Source organism: Poromitra crassiceps (genome assembly GCF_964638095.1).
Source record: "Poromitra crassiceps genome assembly, chromosome: 4".
NCBI classification, from domain to species: domain Eukaryota; kingdom Metazoa; phylum Chordata; class Actinopteri; order Beryciformes; family Melamphaidae; genus Poromitra; species Poromitra crassiceps.
Genome location: NC_139626.1, coordinates 47,298,667 through 47,318,264, shown reverse-complemented (window position 1 = coordinate 47,318,264; position 19,598 = coordinate 47,298,667). Strand labels below are relative to the sequence as shown.

At 46.0% G+C, this 19,598-nt stretch overlaps 2 protein-coding genes and 1 pseudogene across 3 annotated transcripts in view; 1 reads left to right on the top strand and 2 right to left on the bottom strand.

The window, feature by feature from the left end:
• Positions 1 to 19,598, bottom strand: part of LOC310775822 (extracellular serine/threonine protein kinase FAM20C-like) — a gene marked incomplete at both ends in the record, with an annotated part of 75,357 nt that overhangs the window by 26,157 nt on the left and 29,602 nt on the right. The window lies entirely within an intron of this gene.
• The window catches only part of dnhd1 (dynein heavy chain domain 1), a gene marked incomplete at its 5' end in the record, with an annotated part of 61,512 nt that overhangs the window by 23,539 nt on the left and 18,375 nt on the right, over positions 1 to 19,598 (bottom strand). The window contains 12 exons of the mRNA XM_083635013.1: positions 29 to 295; positions 1,156 to 1,347; positions 4,417 to 4,578; positions 11,257 to 11,385; positions 11,768 to 11,870; positions 12,488 to 12,677; positions 13,215 to 13,347; positions 13,653 to 13,755; positions 16,315 to 18,193; positions 18,298 to 18,580; positions 19,063 to 19,228; positions 19,425 to 19,552. Coding sequence (XP_083491139.1) covers positions 29 to 295; positions 1,156 to 1,347; positions 4,417 to 4,578; positions 11,257 to 11,385; positions 11,768 to 11,870; positions 12,488 to 12,677; positions 13,215 to 13,347; positions 13,653 to 13,755; positions 16,315 to 18,193; positions 18,298 to 18,580; positions 19,063 to 19,228; positions 19,425 to 19,552 — 3,735 coding nt within the window. The remainder of the gene's footprint in view (positions 1 to 28; positions 296 to 1,155; positions 1,348 to 4,416; positions 4,579 to 11,256; positions 11,386 to 11,767; positions 11,871 to 12,487; positions 12,678 to 13,214; positions 13,348 to 13,652; positions 13,756 to 16,314; positions 18,194 to 18,297; positions 18,581 to 19,062; positions 19,229 to 19,424; positions 19,553 to 19,598) is intronic.
• LOC310774583 (E3 ubiquitin-protein ligase RNF14 pseudogene) lies at positions 7,397 to 8,803 on the top strand (annotated as a pseudogene). Its single transcript has one exon. The product of its transcript is annotated as an E3 ubiquitin-protein ligase RNF14 pseudogene (transcript).

The following is a 19,598-nucleotide window of genomic DNA, read 5'->3' as shown; positions in this document are numbered from 1 at the left end:
CTAATGTGATTGCAATTTTCTATATCACCTCCTCCTGCTGCAGTCTGGCCAAGCGCAGATGGCCCCGTGCCTCCATCGCCAGCGCCTCCATCGGCTGCTTGCCGGCTTCCTGACAGAAGGCGTGGCGTTCCCTGCAGCAGCAGTCGTACACGGCCCGCACCCATCCGCACAGAGACTCGCACGCCTTGCTCACCTCTCGCACAGAGGCTGGCACAAACTGGGGACTGTGAACTATCTGGCCCACCTGCTGCAACTGCTGGTTAGTCAGGCTGTAGCGGTCAAAGAACTCCAACTCCTAGGAAAATGAGAGATATGTCACCAGTAGAGGACTCCAAAAACAGCCACTTAAAGGTCGGGAATTTGCAGATATGCGATGTCAGTCAGCGTGTGATGTCATCCACTCCATTGTGATCCCCCCCCCCCTTTTTAGCCAATTGGCAGGTGCACAAACACACACCTTCACACACACACACACACACACACACACACACACACACACACACACACACACACACACACACACACACACGCACACACACACACACCATCTCTCTCTGACCCCCTCCCTACACAGCGAACGCGATCAACTCGCATGTACTCGCACTCGCCCTGTCAAGTTGCCCTGCCCCGCTGCTGCAGCTTGGTTGGCTGCCTTGCTGTATTTCCGTCTTCAATTGGTCTATTTCGGGTTTTGGCCCCTCCTCTCGTCTTGTCGCCTGCGATGTCCTGACGCCAGGTATCCCAGCATGCTTTGCAAGCTGGTGAGCGACAAGATGGCAGCGAGGGAAGGAGGGGCATTTCGAAATCGACCAATTGAAGACGGAAATACAGCAAGGCAGCCAACCACGCTGTAGCAGCGGGGCAGGGCTCGACAGGGAGAGTGCGAGTACATGCGAGTTGATCGCGGTCGGTGTGTAGGGCCCGTCTCTCTCTCTCACACACACACACACACACACACACACACACACACACAACCTCCATGCCAAATTTCAACCTCCTAGGGCAAAAACCAACCAATGACAATTGGGCAGAAGGCGTGAGAGACAATGACAGGATGTCAACTTGCTGTATGAATTTCCTCTGGCAGAATTGAAAAAATAAAAGCCTGTTCAAAGAAATAATGCCTGTTCAAATATGAATATTTTCTCCACACACCTGGAAGAAGTTGGATTGGCCAAGAAGCTGTTTAGCGCTCTCCCAGCTGGGTGGACGATTGAACAGCAGGCAAATGGCATCCATGATTTTAACCACCCCATCAGGTGGATTTCTGTAGTGCCGCACCTCCTCCAGGTCAGATGGCCTCAGGCAATTGAGAATCATAAGGCCTGACAGGAACACAGGGCTCACCTAGTGGAAATACAATTCAAAATTCAAAAAAAGTGCATTTTCCATACACTACAGGTAAGAGGAAAAATGTGTATTTTGGATTTTATGGTGAGCTGTCCTTTTAAGCGGTGCAGCAGCTTCTATAACTGACTGTGTGTGTGTCTGTCGGTCCGTCCTTCTGTCCGTCCCTGGTACGGACCAGAGCATGTGAGCGGAGCTGAGCGTGGAGCGGAGCGCGGGGATTTTGGCTTGAGCGGTGAGCGGGGGGACCAGAGCGGTACCGGAGCGAAAGTTGAAGCGGCACCGATCAGCCGCTCAGTCCCGCTCCAGTTTCGATCACAATTCGAACCAGAATGCATCGGTGCGTGGCCATGTGCACGCCAACTATTTTCTTGCCAGCTGCGGCAAGAGAAACGAACATGCAGCCGACTCTGCTGAGCTCATGTTATTTGTAGTGAGCAATGCCCATTGCCTGGCCCATTGCACTACAAATTTTCTCTTTTCTTCTTTTGAGCGGAGCGGAACAGTGAGTGCGAGCGGGTGAAATCTGTATGGAGCAGGGAGCGGTCTGGAGCGGCCTTGAGTGCTGGAGCGGGTGGAAAGGACCGCTCCGGGAGCGAGGAGCCGTAATTATCACCGCCCCACTCCGCTCACATGCTCTGGTACGGACCGTACTTCATTCACACCAGTTTCAACTCAAAAGTGCAGCATGAGTTGTTGAGCCGGGGGAGGGGCCTAAGCTACATTTCATGTTCACCTCGGGTGAGAAGGGAAACACGTCACTTGTAGAAGCGGCTGCACCGCTTATAGATTGAGTGGATGAAGTGTTTTCTATTTTCATGTAGTTTTACGACGTGGCCACTAGTGTCTATAAGAGGTCTGTGTGTCCGTCCCATCGTCCGTGTGTCTGTATGTCCTCACGAAAGAAAGTGGCCAGCCGCCGATGCTGTCACACTGATGACAACGAGCAATTGTGATGTCATCGGTGAGGATGTCATCAGTGAGTTGTGTCATCAGTGATGTCACTCGAGCAATTCTGATGTCATCAGTAAGTGATGACATGATCAGTTATGTCACTCGAGCAATTTGATGTAATCTGTCATGTCACCAACGATTGATGTTGCACCTGCGTGGATTCTGCCTTTTCGACACAAAATGGCCCCCGTGAGAAGGGTCTATTGTGATGTACTCGGTGATGTCATTGGCCCCTAGTGGCCACCCTGTCAAAGCGATGCCTTATTTTGATCATATTTTTGGAAGATTTTTGTTTGTAGTATATGTGTGGCCAATGAGACCAGCATCACTGATGATGTCAGATTTATGACATCACTGATTATGTCATCAGTGGGATTTATGACATCACTGATGATGTCACAGTAGGATTTCATCAGTGGGATTTATGACATCACTGATGATGTCACCGTGGGATTTATGACATCACTGGGATTTATGACATCACTGGGATTTATGACATAACTGAAGATGTCACAGTGGAATTTATGGCATCACTGATGATGTCACAGTGGGATTTATGACATCACAGTGGGACAGAGAAACAGACAGAGCCTTATGCTGCATTCGTTTATGGTAGGAGCTGGCAAGTGGCAAGTGACGCGTCATATCCGACCTATTTGCGTTCGAGATTGCACTGGGAAGTAGCAAGTAACATGACGCAAAATGACGCGTTTCATTCAATCTGATAAAAGTTCAATGTTTCTCACCATAAACAACATGCGTGGCCATCTTGAAATGACGTCAAATGACGCGGTGGGAGCTACTGGGGGTTGAGAAGTCATACCCAAGTTTGCGGGTAGGAACTCCGAGTTATAGTGGCGTTTTATTTGATTTTTGCTAGTAGCAACTGGCAACTTGCCACATCCCACTTAATCGAATGCGGCATTAGCTCACATTTATATACTGATGATGTTATATAATATACTAGGGATTTTATATATATACTAGGGATTGCTCGCCGCTACGCCACATAGCCTACGCGGCCTCGCTCGTCCTGCAACTCACATTCGCAGCTCGCCCGCTGCGTGGCCTTGGCCGCAGCTCGCCTGCTGTGTGCCCAATGAGACCAGCATCACTGATTATGTCAGATTTGTGACATCACTGATGATGTCATCAGTGGAATTTATGACATAACTGATGATGTCACAGTGGGATTTCATCAGTGGGATTTATGACATCACTGATGATGTAACAGTGGGATTTATGACATCACTGATGATGTCCCAGTGGATTTATGACATAAGTGATGATGTCACAGTGGGATTTATGACATCACTGATGTTGTCACAGTGGGATTTATGACATTGGGACATTGGGACAGACAGACAGAGACACAGAGCCCCAGCTCCGATTTATATACTGAATGAATGAATGAACGAATGAACGAATGATGATGATGATAATGATGATGATATACTGTATATATCAGTGATGTCATAAATCCTTCCCTGCAGAGGCTATAAGTAGGACCGGGGTAACACAATATCAGAGTCTTCTTTTGATACTAACTTTGATTGTGACCTGGAGCTGGAGAGCTATAACCATGTCGGACAGTATGATCTCTGATGAGAGAACAGATATACACAAACAGAGGCGAAAGGACTACCCGAAAGGAAAACAGAACGAACATCACAGAAAGGGACAAAGGAAAGGACCTCCCTCTGCCACACACAACAGAAATCCACCTCATGCACCCTGCAGAACCGGTGCTACGAACTACGGCATCAAGCTCTCTGCATGCACCGACATTGATATGCCCTCTGCATGCACCGACCTCGCTATTGACTGTGAGATGGTGGGCACAGGCCCCAAAGGGTGCGTCAGTCAGCTGGCACGCTGCAGTATAGTGACATATGATGGACACGTGGTGTACGACAAGTTCATCAAGCCCTCTGCGCCCGTCACCGACTACCGCACGCGCTGGAGCGGCATCCGCTGGTGCCACCTGGAGAGGGCGACGCCCTACACTGTGGCCAGGCAGGAGATACTGAGGCTGCTGGAGGGGAAGGTGGTGATTGGCCACGCCGTCCACAATGACTTCAAGGTCTTGCGCTACTACCACCCGACCGACCTGACCAGAGACACCTCCTGCATCCCGCTGCTCAACAAGAAGGCCGGCTTCCCCGAGACAGAGTGCGCCTCGCTGAAGAGACTCACCAAGGCCATATTAAACCGGGACATCCAGACTGGGAAGAAGGGCCACTCTTCTGTGGAGGACGCCCAAGCCACCATGGAGCTCTACAGGGTGGTGGAGGCCGAGTGTGGCCACCAGGCCGAGCCTTCCATGCTGTATGACCGGTGATTTATGACAACTATCTTATTTATATGATACTATTCCATAACGGTGGCGCAGCGGCGACCCACAATTGTTCAACAGCATAGCATGCTCAGAACACACGGGCTGCATTCCAGCGGCGGCGCAACTGACTGCTCAGAACTAATAAAATGCCGGCGTTCTGGCAGTAGCAGTGCCACAATCCAACTGCATGCTCAGAACGGTGTCATCAATGATGTCATAACTCCTTCCATGCAGAGGCGATAAGGACAGGTGCAACGTGGCAAATTGTTATCTCCAAATCACCAATCCTATGCCTAAGTGATATCATGACCACAATCCTTCAACTGAGCATGCTCAGAACACCAAACGATTTGATCATCATTGATGACCTCACAATTTCGAGTGACATCACTGGTGACATCAAGTGACAACTAATCTATACTGCCTTCCAGACGGACGGTGTTTCCCAGTGGAAAAGCACCACCCCCCAACTTCAAAGCATTCCAGTGCACAGAGCCAAAATGCAATCAAGAAACGTGGACTGCGACAAACTTTTTTGTTTGGCAAACAGCAAGACAGATTAACAACGAGCAGAGCACCGCATATTTAAACGAAAATGAGCGGCAACGACGCATAAGGTAACAGATTCCATTCTACATTTTATTTTGGCACTTCATACTTTGCACTATATACTCCTTGGTTGCGGCCATTGTGTGACGTCAGACAACTGATTCCCAGCCTAGTGACGGTAGATTTTTTTCTCCCAGGTTTTCAAGTTGGAGCACCCACTTTTTAGTGGCATTCCAGTGCACCTTTTCTAGTAAGGTCAGAGAATCCAAAGATCCCAGTTGTCTGGAAGGCAGCAAAAGTCAATATATCGTCAAGTGAAAAGACCCTGATGGCATAGACAATGTCATCACTGATGATAGACATTGATCATCATCAGTGATCACATCTGCAATGTCATTCAGCAATTGTGATCTCATAAGTGATGTCCACTTACATTACTGTTGACAGTCATGTCCAATGGTGACATCATCAGTGATGTCATAAATCACTAATGTCACTTATAGGTGATGTCAATGTCTATTAGACATTGGCGTCATACAGTGATTATGTCTGCGATGTCACTCAGCAATTGTGATCATAAGTGATGTCCCTTCAGCAATTGTGATGTCATCAGTTATGTCGCTCGATCCATGACTGTTGACAGTCATGGCAATGGTGACATCATCAGTGATTTATGACATCACTGATGATGTCACCATTGCCATGACTGTCAACAGTTATGGATCGAGGGACATGACTGATGACATCACAATTGCTGAAGGGACATCACTTATGATCACAATGTGATCCAGTTATATATATATATCCACTTATGATGCCAGTTATGTAATTTTTTGCCGGTGGTCGGATTGACTGGCGGATGGTCTCGTTCGATTCCTCGTCGAAAAGTAAGCAGAAAACATGCACTTTTCGGTGAGACCTTTCGTTCCCGAGATATTTGCCAAAAAACTGCTGCATAGCCATTGTGACATCATTTACATCAGCGACATCATCAGTGGCATCATCAGTGATGTCAGAAATGACTGATGATGTCACATTGACAATGTCCAGTGAACTGTCAACTGATGTCCTGGCATTCTGACATTATCAGTGTGATGATCGTTGACATAATCAGTCAATGTCATACAGCGTTGCCAGGTGTACGATAATTATCGTATTTGTACGATCATTTCGCCTTCTGTACAATGTACGATCGATAATGCCAAAATTCCCAGAAAGTACGATAATTTGATCATTTTGTGACACTTAGTTGTAATCAATATACTAATATGGATCCTATGTTTGTTTATACACGTCTTCTCACAACGTCTTTGCAGTCAATCATGCATTCCCCTAGGACAGGGGTTCCCAAACTTTTCCGTCCAAGAAACACTACATACCAAACCAAATTCCCCAGGGACCACTTCCACTGCGTATACCAACCCCCCTCCCCCCCCTAAAATAAAATTAGCTGATGTAATCATGCAATAGCAGCAGAAAGGCTAAATGCCAATATAAGGCTATACTAGCTGGTTCAAAACGGACACACACACACACACACACACACACACACACACACACACGCACACACCTGCCAACATTAGGCTGTGAAAAAGAGGACCCCTTCATCAGTGATGTCACTTTAGCAATTGTGATGTCATCAGTGATTGCACTTTAGCAATTGTGATGTCATCAGTGATGGCACTTTAGCAATTGTGATGTCATCAGTGATGGCACTTTAGCAATTGTGATGTCATCAGTGATGTCACTCGAGCAATTGTGATGTCATCAGTGATTCCATTCGAGCAATTGTGATGTCATCAGTGATGTCATAAATCAACTGTGATGTCATCAGTGATGTCATAAATCAATTGTGATGCCATCAGTGATGTCATAAATCATTTCTGGCTGAGGCTATATAAGTGGTGAAGCACGGCCAGAAAGCCATTAACAGAAGAAGAAGAAGGTGGAAGACGGCCACTGCTCGCGTACGATAATTTCCCTCCAAAAACGATCATTTTGACCCTCAGGTACGATAACTCAACATTTCCCACCTGGCAACACTGATGTCATAGCTCATTGATGATGCCATACCAACTGATGATGTCACCGACATCAACTGATGAGTGATCCTGCAACAATCACATGGACATGGACCAAGTGCAAGTCTATATATAGCACTATAACACGGTGGCGTTACAGCGCCGTGCCTCTGGGCAAGGTAGGTAAATGTCTGAGGACCAAGAAGCCCAGCAGGATGAGCTGCTTGCTTTAGCAAGCATATATGATGAGGAAGAGTTCCACAGGGCCGAGTCGGCTCATGGAGGAGAGATCCAGCTCTGTCTGGAGCTCCCGCCTGATTTCAAAGTTCTTGTCAAAGGAGATAAGCAAGATGAATATAATGTCTGCTTCCTACCTCCTTTGGTGCTCAATTTTGAGCTTCCTCCAGACTATCCATCCACCTCCTCACCGGTCTTCAGTCTCAGCTCCAAATGGCTGACCAGGGCAGAAATGAGTTGTCTGTGCAGTCACCTGGATGAGCTGTGGGAGGAGAACCAGGGCTGTGAGATCCTCTTTACTTGGATCCAGTTCCTCAAGGAGGATGCTCTAGACTTCCTGAGCATCCAGTCCCCTCTGGAAGTCATCAGGGTGGGAGGTAAAGCGGTTAAGTCAGAGAGTTGCTGTGAAAATGACAGCAGGGAGAAAAGGAAACTGAGAAAGGGAAGGTCTGAACCACAGTTGTCGTCGATGTCTCAACTGGACCAGCGGGCCGTGCTGTTGGTCGACCCGCGTGTTGACATCCTACCTCAGCTGCTGGACTTCGACGAGGTGCAGCGCCAGAAGGTGTTCGATGGCAAGGTGTTCTGCTGCAATATCTGCTTCCTGGAGAAGCTGGGCTCCGGCTGCCTCTGCTTCAACAAGTGCCAACACGTCTACTGCAAGGCCTGCATGACCGAATACTTCCAGATCCAGATACGGGACGGTAATGTTCAGTGCCTTAATTGCCCTGAGCTCAAATGTACCTCCTTAGCCACACCGTTGCAAGTGAAGCAGCTGGTGGATGAGGAGCTGTTTGCCCGCTACGACCGCCTGCTGCTGCAGTCCAGTCTGGACCTCATGGCTGATGTGGTGTACTGCCCCCGCCAGTCATGCGCCACTGCTGTTATGGTGGAGCCAGACACAACCATGGGCATCTGCCCGGCTTGCCAGTACGCCTTCTGCACCCTCTGCAAGCTGGGCTATCACGGTGTCTCGCACTGCAAGATCACTTCAGATGAGCTGCGCGGCCTGAGAGACGAGTACCTGTCATCCACCACCGAGGGCAAAAAGTTCTTGGAGCAGCGCTTTGGGAAGAGGCAGATCCAGAAAGCAGTGGAGGAGTCCTTTAGCGGAGACTGGCTCAATGAGAACTGCAAATGCTGTCCACATTGTGCTACCAAAATACAGAAAGAGGACGGCTGTAACAAGATGACATGCACCTCCTGTCAGCACTACTTCTGTTGGCTGTGCCTGGGCCAGCTCAGCAAAGTCAACCCCTACAGTCACTTTAACAACCCAAACTCACCCTGTTTAAACCAACTGTTCCATGGTGTGGATATTGAAGAAGATGCCGAACGGAGTGATGAAGAGGACTGATACAAGTGCAATACCAATACCTCCTTGTGCTCTCCATTTGAGAGCACGTTTTCTCACTTCGACCCCACTTCACCTCACTACTAGCTAGCATACAAACTATGGTAATGGGTTGGAATTGGAATACAATCAGGCATTCTCTTTGGTGACAGCTAATACCTGTGTAATGGTGATATGATATATGGTCATATGGACAGTGTTGGCAGGTTAAATGGGAGGGGGACATTAAAGGGGTGTAGCTTTTCATATTTTAATTCCACCAAAATCGAAAAAATTTCTAATTTGTTCTACTATAAGATTTGGACATTTTCTTAAAAAATCCTTTATATATTAGAAATGATGCATGCAAATGTATTGTGTGTGTGTGTGTGTGTCATGTGATCTCACAAGCGTGAGGTCACTGATTTGAGAGCGTTCCAGCGACACACAAATGTTCCAATCCAGTGTGCACTTATGACATCCCTGTTGATGTCACAATGTTCGTGAGTGACATCACCAGTGCACTGACATAACATCATCAGTGATGTCACTCGCGCTGAACATGCTGAAGTGTGATGTCAGTGTATCGCAATTATGAAAAAAATCAGACAATTTTGGTGGAATTCCTCTTCCATATTTTATATTTCATATTTATATTATTATTTGGATCATGATGATGACTGACTAGCTGTGGCTTACAGCTGGAATGACTGACAAAAGTCAGTTTGGTCTGTAACATGGTTTTGTTATGGTTCACTACTGTATGTTCATCAGAGGGGAAATAGAGTACCACAGGAATTGGTCAGAAGTAGCAAATCGCTGCCATGCTGGTTCATAAGGGGAAAAGGCTATGGGATTTTAGAATGGGGATTTTGGTTAAATGCATTAAATAAGGTCTGTGGTTAACACAGGTTTATGGGAGTGGACATTTTGTGTTCAGCAGGATAATCTTGACAAACAGGACCACCTTTATGATACGTGGAAATGCATTTTTTTATGCGAATTTCAAAAAAACAAAAAACGCTTCAAAATTGCCAAATGGTCCCTTCCCTGCTTCCTACCACGCTACATGGGGCCCTCTTGCTCTGACCACACCCATTTTCAAACCCGGCCTTCATTGTGATATGAACTACATGTGTATGAACTACATGTGTAAACTTTCATGACTGCATCTTGCACTGTTGTGATGCTATTGCATTGACAAATTATCTGTCCACAGACAGACAGACAGACAGACAGACAGACAGACATAAACATGTGGCTAGTACTTAAAAGTACTTAACCCCGCTTCTGTGGTAGTTCCCGCTACAATAGATGTCTCCAGGAGCACATTTTGCCATGATCATACACACACACACACACACACACACACACACACACACACACACACACAAGGTGAAAACAATACCAGCCGCATGCTGTCATGGCTGCTAATAAACCTTGAAAAGTCAACAGTGCCACTTAGATGTGATTCTTCGGGTGCTTTCACACTGGCACCCCGGAACGTTTTGGCGTGCCCGGGCATGGAACACTTGCGAATGTGAAAGCCAACCGTTCCGAACCACATAGACAACACACGGGCGATTATACACTGCAGGCATAGTTGATGATGCAAGTGCACTCTGTTCCGTTTCCGAGCACGGGGGAAATGTTGTAATGTGAAAGCTGACCAGCGGGGGGCAGAGGGGAGGGAGGGTAATCGTGGACGGAACGGAACAAGATTCAAGACAAGATTCACTTTATTGTCCCACGGGTGGGTAGTTTGTCTTGGGCTAACACCCACACTGCATCCATAAGAACATACACGTACAAACACATATACGCAATACTGTAAGCACAAATAACGAGTAAAAAAAAATATATATAAAAGGTATCTGCACAATGAAATGTCTGGCAAAACCAGTCAGGGAAGCCCGATCAAAAATACCATCAATACATTAGACACACAATGGAATGAGTCGGGCAACTCGGCAAGTTTAGCGACTACATCACCCCACTGCAATGCAGTATTTCATTGTCTAGTTACATGACTTAATATCGATGTATATCGATAAATGCACTGCTAAGTTTCATGTCTAGATATCGATATTCGATAATTGTACAGCCCTTTATCTGGCTCTATTTAAAAGTTTAACTGAAATCGGAATAAAATTATTTTTAAATCTGTTTAGTCTGCAGCGTGGGACTCTGAACCTCCTCCCAGAGGGCAGTAACTCATACTCAGCATGTAAGACATGGGAGGGATCAGAAACTACTCTATTGGCTTTGCCTTAGAGTAGCCTGTTCAAAAATAGACTGCAGGGATGAATGATCTTTCACCCCTATAATCTTCCATGCAGTCTGCATCAGACGGATCAGTATGGACTTTAGTTGTACACAGATAGGTTACCAAACCGTATCTGATGATACTCTCTAATACAGAAAGCCATCATTCCCAGTGAGAAAGCACCCTCAATCTCCATGAAGTCCATGTTTACCTGCTGCTGAAGGTGATGAATCTGCTCCTCCAGCTGTTGCAGCTTGTTCTCCTCTACTACACACTTCTGCTCGGCTTCCTCAGCCAGGCTCCTCTCAACGTCCACAGTGCTGAGGAGCTCTTTCTCACACTACAGCACAGGAGGAGGATGCAAATGTTATGGGTCAAGATTTGCTCAAGTTCGAATTCAAAAAACATTTTTCTCTGATGTTTTTAAGCCAGGTTCTCTGTATAGTAGCACCAGAAGGCCTTGTATACAAACATGTTTGACTTAAGGCTTTTGCACACCAAGTCCGTATTTCTCGTCTCAAATTGTTGCGCATTTTAAAATAAATGAATATGAATATGACCTCATATTTTGCCACTCATGTTTACACACTGACTCTGAAATGCATAAAACCTTAGCTATTAAAGAGATTCTTTATTTTATTTTTCTTTATTAGCCTGATCATCCAAAAGTACACACATTGAATACTGATCCTAATTTCATATGAGTAATTACTCTGCACAACCTGATGTGTTTCTGCAACTTTCTCTTGCAGTCTGACCAAATCCTGTTTGTACTGCACAGCCGTGTGGGTCATGACGTCCAAACGAGCCAGGACAGTGGCCACTCTGAGAAAATGAAATAATAATTGCAGGTCAGCATGTTTTTTTCTTCTTAACACACTTTATTTTTAGAGTTTTTCCCCCCATTTACCCTCTGCTACCTGATATAGATATACCTATATCACAAGTTTCTTTCTGTAAATTTGAGCCAAATGTGTCGTGTTTATTAAGTTCACTAGTCTATATTTTGGTGGAAATTTTGCATACTCATTTGTAGGGTGGAGACTCTGGAGACAATCATGCTCAATTCTAGAACAAAGCACCATTTTCCCGTTAACTCACCCTCTTCCCCCTGATCCTGAGATTTGACATCACTGATGACGTCACAATGCATATGACATCATCAGTGTATGTCATAAATCACTGATGACATCACAATTGCTCATCATCAGTATGACATGATCAGTCAACCACTGGCCACCACTCGACGATGACGACGAGGTCATCGCTCTGGCCACCACTCGACGATTTTGGGGCATGACATCATCAGTGATTTATGATCATCAGTCACCACTGGCCACCACTCGACGATGGCGGCGTTTACGATTTGTAGTAGCGGTCGTGTGGGTCACCGCCAGCCGCCCTATTACAGTATATTAGCTGGATAAGATGCTTGAACTTACCTGATGGCCTGGCCCAGTCCATGCTTGTGCAGGTGGTTACAGAGGTCAAAGAATTGGGCAATGAACTCCATATAAGTCCCGGGGCTGAAAGGCTGGGGGGCACTTAGAAGCACAGAAGCATATCTACATGCAGACTGATGGATTCCTGCCATGGCCAGAGACATGCTGGCCTCAAAGCCTCGTCTCTCTGCTGTGAAAGCAAAAACAAGTGCCAGGCAGCATGTGTGTTACTGATGACATCACTGATGACGTCATCCATCATCTGGCAACAATCATTGCGATGTCATCAGTGAGTGATGTCATCACAAAGTTAGGCAGATGTGCGCAGACATACAGACATATAGACTGGTTTAAATCACAATTGCATCAGTGATGTCACTAAAGCACTTCATTGTGACATCATCAGTGATGTCAATGGGGAGGGGAACGGGCACTGCGTAACGTGACGATAATAACGTTTGAAACGGACGCATCTATTTATGTATGAAAATGGAGTATAAATGAGCCATTAGGGGGACCTGACGGAGTGCAGTGTGGGTGTGGGTAATAAGCACAGCACTACGGGTATTGATTGCACTAGTAATATTCTTACATACATAAACATACACGCACGGCGCACGCACGGACGCACGCACGCATACGCACACACACACACACACACACACACACACACACACACACACACACACTGTATAAACAAAGTATATGAAAACAGGAATGAACTCACTTTGGCTGGCTGACTCAGGTTGGTGGGGATTGGTTTTGAAGCAGTGAGTAGCAGCTTCCACTAGAGACTGTGTGGACCAAGCCTGGTACACGTCCACACAGCAGCTGAGGCTCATGGCCTTGCTTATGTGTGCCTGGATCACAAAGGGTTTGTCAGTATTAGTATTGATCATCAAACACCAATCAAGCATCAAAGTAAGGTACTGTAACAAACACTTATTACATAGTATAAGTATTCCATCTAAGGGCTCTATTTTCCCGACTTGCGTTAGCGCCCGTTTTGCGCTGGAATATCGCCGCGCAAAACTGCGGGGTCTGTGGGGTCTTTGATAAAGGTGTGGTGAAAAGTAGGACATTTGCTTTGTTGTATAGAGTTGCTTAAAAGGGAAACGTCTTAATCAATTACAACAGTTGTACTTGAGTGAAAAACAATAGTTACATTCCAGGCCTGGGTGTTGTTGGCAGGCATCTCTCTGCCGTCTGACATGGTGAAAGGCAGCAACAGGAACACATGCACATTGCTGTTAAACTGGCTCAAGTACCTTTGTCAGAAGGAGCAGAACAAGTAATGCTTATTATGATTTAAAAAAAAATCAAATATTCACCTCAAACATTCTCTTTAAGCAAGTAATTTTTTTCATAAATGCCCATCCCTATGAGTGATTTTTAGATCAGCATCCTTAAAGCTATATTTGAACGTTGCAATTGTTCAATGAGTAATACGAGTGATTTTAATCAATCATTAAACTGACAATGCCCTCAGCTATATTCTGATATTTGATGTGGGCCAAGCCTCATAAACCCTTTGCGTCAAAACAACCAACACCCACTTGCCTGAGCTCAGTGATCTTACTACTACTTACGCAACGTGTGAGGCAGTGAGCGAGGGACGCTAGAAAGGGGTCGCGCGATATTTCTAGTCCTTCTTCACCTTATGTAGCCCCGCCCACTTGACTTCCTGACGGCTGTTTTACCTGCTCAAACTAGTCTGACTCACCTGGTCAAACCTATAGTTTGACTCCCATGAGTCAGACTAGGTTTGTGAGTCACAGGAAGTGTAAACACAATCAGAACTTCCGATTGTGTTTACACTTCCTGTTAGTCTCTCAAGTCAGACCGTCTCTTCTACATAAGGTGAATAGTATCAGTCCATTCCAAGTGGACACACATTGTACTGTATGTATTTCTTTTCTATCTAGCCGCAGCAATCTTCAATTGGTGCTCCCAGTTGAAGGAAGGCCTTTTGCCTGCCGGCTGGCTGTCCTGGCAACGACAGTTGTCGTTGCCAGGACAGCCATGTGACGTTTGACAGTCATGTGACGTTTCTTGCCCCAGAAGTGAATTCCCCATTTATTTTCTCCATAGACATTTAGAAAAATACTTATATAAGGATTTTTAGCCAACCAGTCTTCCAGAGAATCATGAGTGACCATAAAACATTTTAGTTTCAGCAAAAACAAAAAATAAAAACAAGAAAAAAATATCTAAAATTAACCCCCCCCCCCTTCCCAAAGCTTTAATTTTTTGTTTTTGCTGAAAGTTAAATTTGCCTTAGAGAAACAATGATAACTATACTGTTTATTAAGAGGTTGAATTGGTTTAAGTTATGATAAGTTTAAGTACCGTATATTAACACATTCACTGCCAGCCGTTTTTTTTTTTACTGTAGGTAGCTTCTGCCAGAGGGTTTTTTTGAGGATTCTGGCTCATTTTACAAGAGCCGAGGATTATTTTCTGCTTGGACTTTGTGAACACAAAGTTCACAAAAGTACTAATAGAATGTGTGCTTTCTCTGTCTAAAAGAGTTAGTTTGTAGAGTTAGTACCGGTAGTTATGTAGATATTAGCCGTTGAGTACAGCATGGTTTCAGCGTCTGAGACTGAAAGCTGAGATAATCGCAGTTTTGTGAAATTCAATCAAACAGGCAGAACAGTCACTTTAACCATTTATTTTTGGCATCAGTGAGAGATCAGACATCTAAACAATATACTTCTGAACGCCCTCTCCTTCAAACTCCTCCCTCCGTGGGCGTGTCTGGTGGCTTTCAGCAGCGTTTGTCACAAGCGAGTTTCTACTGCCTGTCTGAGCAGTGAGCAGCCTCCCTCCCTGGCGGCCCCCTCGTCGGCGAGTGTGGATGGGGCTCACTCGTTTCTTGGGTTTGAGAGCTTTGATGAAGCTTTGTGCGATTCTAGGCTTTATGCTGCGTGTTTCAAAGTGTGTTTTCCACCCAGTCTATTTTTGGAACCCCCCACCGTTGTGCGCCCGTGTGCACCAGCGTGAAAGCGTTTTCGCCTACAGTATGAGAATGAGGCTCGTTCGTTTCTGGGGTTTCGGTTGAGCTCAGCTGGAATGAAGCTGCGTGCGATTCTGCGCTTTCTGCTGGTGTTTCAAAGTGTGTTTCACCCATAATCTATTATGCAAATTTGCAATCCCCCACCGCCAGCTCCCAGCGCGATAATGCGCGAAAGCGAAAGCGTTTTCGCCAATCTATTTTACAGTATGAGAATGGTTTCCTCGCGCGTTCCCCTGCAGTTTTGGCTCGGCTTTTTCTAGTCTGGAGAGCACTGTCGCCACTTAGTGGGTCGGTGGAATGGGTTGTACACGTTCGGTGGCTCCAATATTTTTAAAGGGAGACGTGGTTGATCCACGTCCCACCGTCAAATTTTTTTTTTTTTTTTTTTTGACGACTCAACTCGTCATTGGCAGTGAACGTGTTAAGTTCACCTAAAAACAGTGCTCATTTATTTTGTACATGATCTCACAACTTGACTGAAATCAACTCTCAATAACTATCAAACTAAAGGAGCGCCTGCAAAATGTTTTACCATTTTCAGATAAGATATGTGTGAGATCATGGGCAAAATAAATCAGCATTGTTTTTCAGTGAAGCTCTCCTTTAAGTGTCTGTTTTATGTTTGTTTCTAATCTGCTGATCTTGGGTAGCAGCCGAATGACCCAGACGGCAATCGAAGATTGCTGCATCTGAATGTCATGAGGTTTTGATTGATGACCCCAGTGGTCTCTGTCAGCCCTAAATAATGTGGCCAACTACTGTAGCATGTGGGTTAAAGGATCTAGGAACTAGAATATTTTCATCTTACTTTTCAATCATCTGATCATCCATGTAGGATCTTCTCAAGTTCTTCACAGTATTCATTCTGGGAACGAGATCTTTCAGCTCTTCATGTGAGTAAAGCCCCGTGGAAGTTCGATGGGCCATCGCCGCCAGCAGTTCTTCCCTGACGGCCTGGCTGATTTCCTCATGTGCCAGTATTATGACATGGGCAGCATTCACTCTAGTTTGTCTCCCAGCCTCCTTTAGGATTTCATTCAACTCAGTCTCATTACCAGGATGCACCTCCATTGACTGGTATCCCATGAGGTGGGCAGCTAAACGCACAGTGGACTTACGGCCTGTGCCGCTGACTGAACCAAACAGGACTCCATGACCTCTAGGTGTCAGCAAAGCCCTGAGGATATGTAACAGCTGATGTACCCTCTGCCTGTGTAGAATATAGCTGGAGGTAATGCTGTGGTTATCAGCAAACATGTGCTCTTTGTCTGCTCTCCAGTTCACGGTAGTTGATAGCTGTCGCACTAATATATCAAGATCTTGCGCCTGATAAGAGCTAAAGTTGAAACAGTGTTGCTGATCCATTGAGTTGACCGGCGCCGAGAGTCCAGGGCCAAAAGCAATCATGTCCATAGTTTCCTCCATCTTCTGAAGAAGCTGTAATGGCAGATGGAGCATGTCTAGGCTTGGCTCCTCTAGGCTTGGCTCCTCTAGGCTTGGCTCCTCTAGGCTTGGCTCCCCTGAGTCATTGGCTTCAGCCTGCAGGGATGCTTGAGTCAACATATGGCCTCTCTTCCAGTCTGACCGGCCAATTGGTTTAGGCTCTTCTTTTGGCAGAGAGGGGGGTAAAACTTTACACAAGTGTACATCTTGTAGGGGCAACTCGTCATTCTTCTCCACTATCTTTTCGTCCTTCTTCACACTTTCTTCCAGTAAATCATCTTTATTCTCACTGGCCCAAAATGAGCTGGAGTCTGAGCTGCTAGAGCCAGAGCTGCTTGACCCAGACCCTTCCTCTTCTTGTGCGGTTGCCGAAGACACAAGAGGCATAGTAGAGAAATGTGAGGGTGAGGCCCCACAAGTCACCTCTCTAAATGGTGTATCTGGATGCTGACTGGTTGACGTAAGAGTGCCTGGTGTTTCTCTGGGTAGCGTAGAAGTAATAGGGCTTGTAGCAGTGGGTGGTCCTTCTGCACCGATAGGCTGGGGCTCATCCACCAATCTACCTCCATAGTATGTTGTCGATACCTTGGCTATCAGTGACACCAGAATGCTGCTTTCGTCCTCTGAGCACAGCCGATCGCTGAAGGTGCGCAGGCACTCGTGCATCCACAGTCTGGCTATGCTAAGGACAGTAGCTGCAGGCCCTGGCATGGCTGGGAGAAGGCGCGTTAATGCGTACTTTGAAAAAACCTTTGTGGGACTGGTATTTCTCTGGAGTGGCTGTGTGTTGGAGTTGCCAGGCTGCCATAGACACATCCCTTGAAAGACCTTCTGCAGGTCATGATGGGAGAACATGAAATGGGGCCTCTGAACAGTAGGCTGGAATTGTTCACACACAGCGCGATACAGACTCTGAGTTGCGGCAATGATACAACACGCCATGTCCGCATAACTGGGCACAAACGGGATGTCTTTGAGCCAGAGTTTGAGCCGCGGAGAGTGGACAGAGAATAGAACTTCAACAGATAAGCTGGGCAGGACAAAGATGGAGAACAGGCGGGAGAGGCGGGGGGATATTGCATTACCGCTGTGACTACCCGTTCCAAACGTGCGGCAGGTAGTCACGTAGCCGATCGTTCCGGAACTCAATAGCTTGAAGTGATAGTTGTTGAATGTTAGAATCCCTCCTTTTGAAATACTTTGTCGTAGTGACTCTAGAGCCCGTGACGTCTTCCCAAAAACATCTATCACAGGAAAGATATAGAAATAAATATTAAAATTGTGCACTATAAAAAATCTGATCTGATTGCATCGCCAGTTTCCCCCACGTTGATGTTTTCTTACTCACCACGAGGGGCTTCATGCAAATCATCCACAAACAGAAATAGCCCTGACTGCCTGGTCATGCCACCCTTGCTAGCTTGACAGGTCCTCCAGCGGCAAATGTTGTCCAGCGCACTGCGCAGGTCTCGGGAGCTCAGGAGTGGACTGGCAGGTAGGCTAATGTGTGGCCTGTGAGAACTCAGCAAAGTGTTGCACAGAGTGCTTTTCCCCGAAGCAGCCTCTCCTGCCAGCAACACCGGCTGCTTTGCCTCCAACATGAGGTCCAGTAGATGAGAATATTTCTCATACTATGTAAATACACAAAGGGTATTGGTTAGTTCAATCCATAGTACATTATTTCCCATGATGTCACATGCATTTCCCAGCAACAATATTGCTAAGAAATATCGCCATATTATGGCGCTTTACAATACACGCATCTCATCGGCTGTTTGTCATTCGAATCATGCCCATGCCATGTCATGTCATTACAATCATCTGTTATTTTCCTACCAAGATGGCCGTGTGGTGAAGTAACAGAATACTATGGATATTCCAATGCAGTGATCAGCATTGACATTACATTTGTCATTTTCTACAATTAGCCTACGGCATGTAGAATTTAGACTTATAATGAGCACAAACTCTTAGATAACCAAATCAATCAATCAACCATCAACCAATAGTAAGGAGGTCAATGATCATAGCAAAGATGTACCATTATCAAAGTCTAAATAGTTGATTTAAGATTTTAGTGAAGTTCAATTTAATTTTGACCTTGAGGACAAACCTTGGGAATGGTTGGATTGGCCAACAGTGTGTTCTTACTCCTGAGACAAGTGTTGCCGTCGATGGTAAAAAAGTGGTCAAACACAGTCCCTTCGCCTGGAACCTCGACCCTGTAGCGGCTATTAAACATCACTTCTCGGGCTAGCAAGTCAAACTGTGGCCAGTGGCTGAAATTAAGAACACATAAAAACATGAAGTATCAGTACATCGGTGCGTCACCTTCATTTCGGAGTCTTTTAGTGAAAATATGGTTGAGATATACTGACAGCAAGAGCATAGCTAGAAATGTTAAGTCCAATATTTGTTTACTTGGACTGTACGTGATCACATCAAAATGAAACTGCCACATGATGATTCCCTTACCGAGGGTGCAGGTGTCCACCAAATCCCCAAATATAGGCCACCAGAAAAAGGTTCCTGGCCTGCAGCTCTTGCTGGGCAGAGGGACATTGAGCATCTGTGCCTGATGTGTGGACTTCACGTAGAGGCATCTCTGTTGGGAGAATTGGTAGCACAGACGTTTGTTAGGGAAAGCTA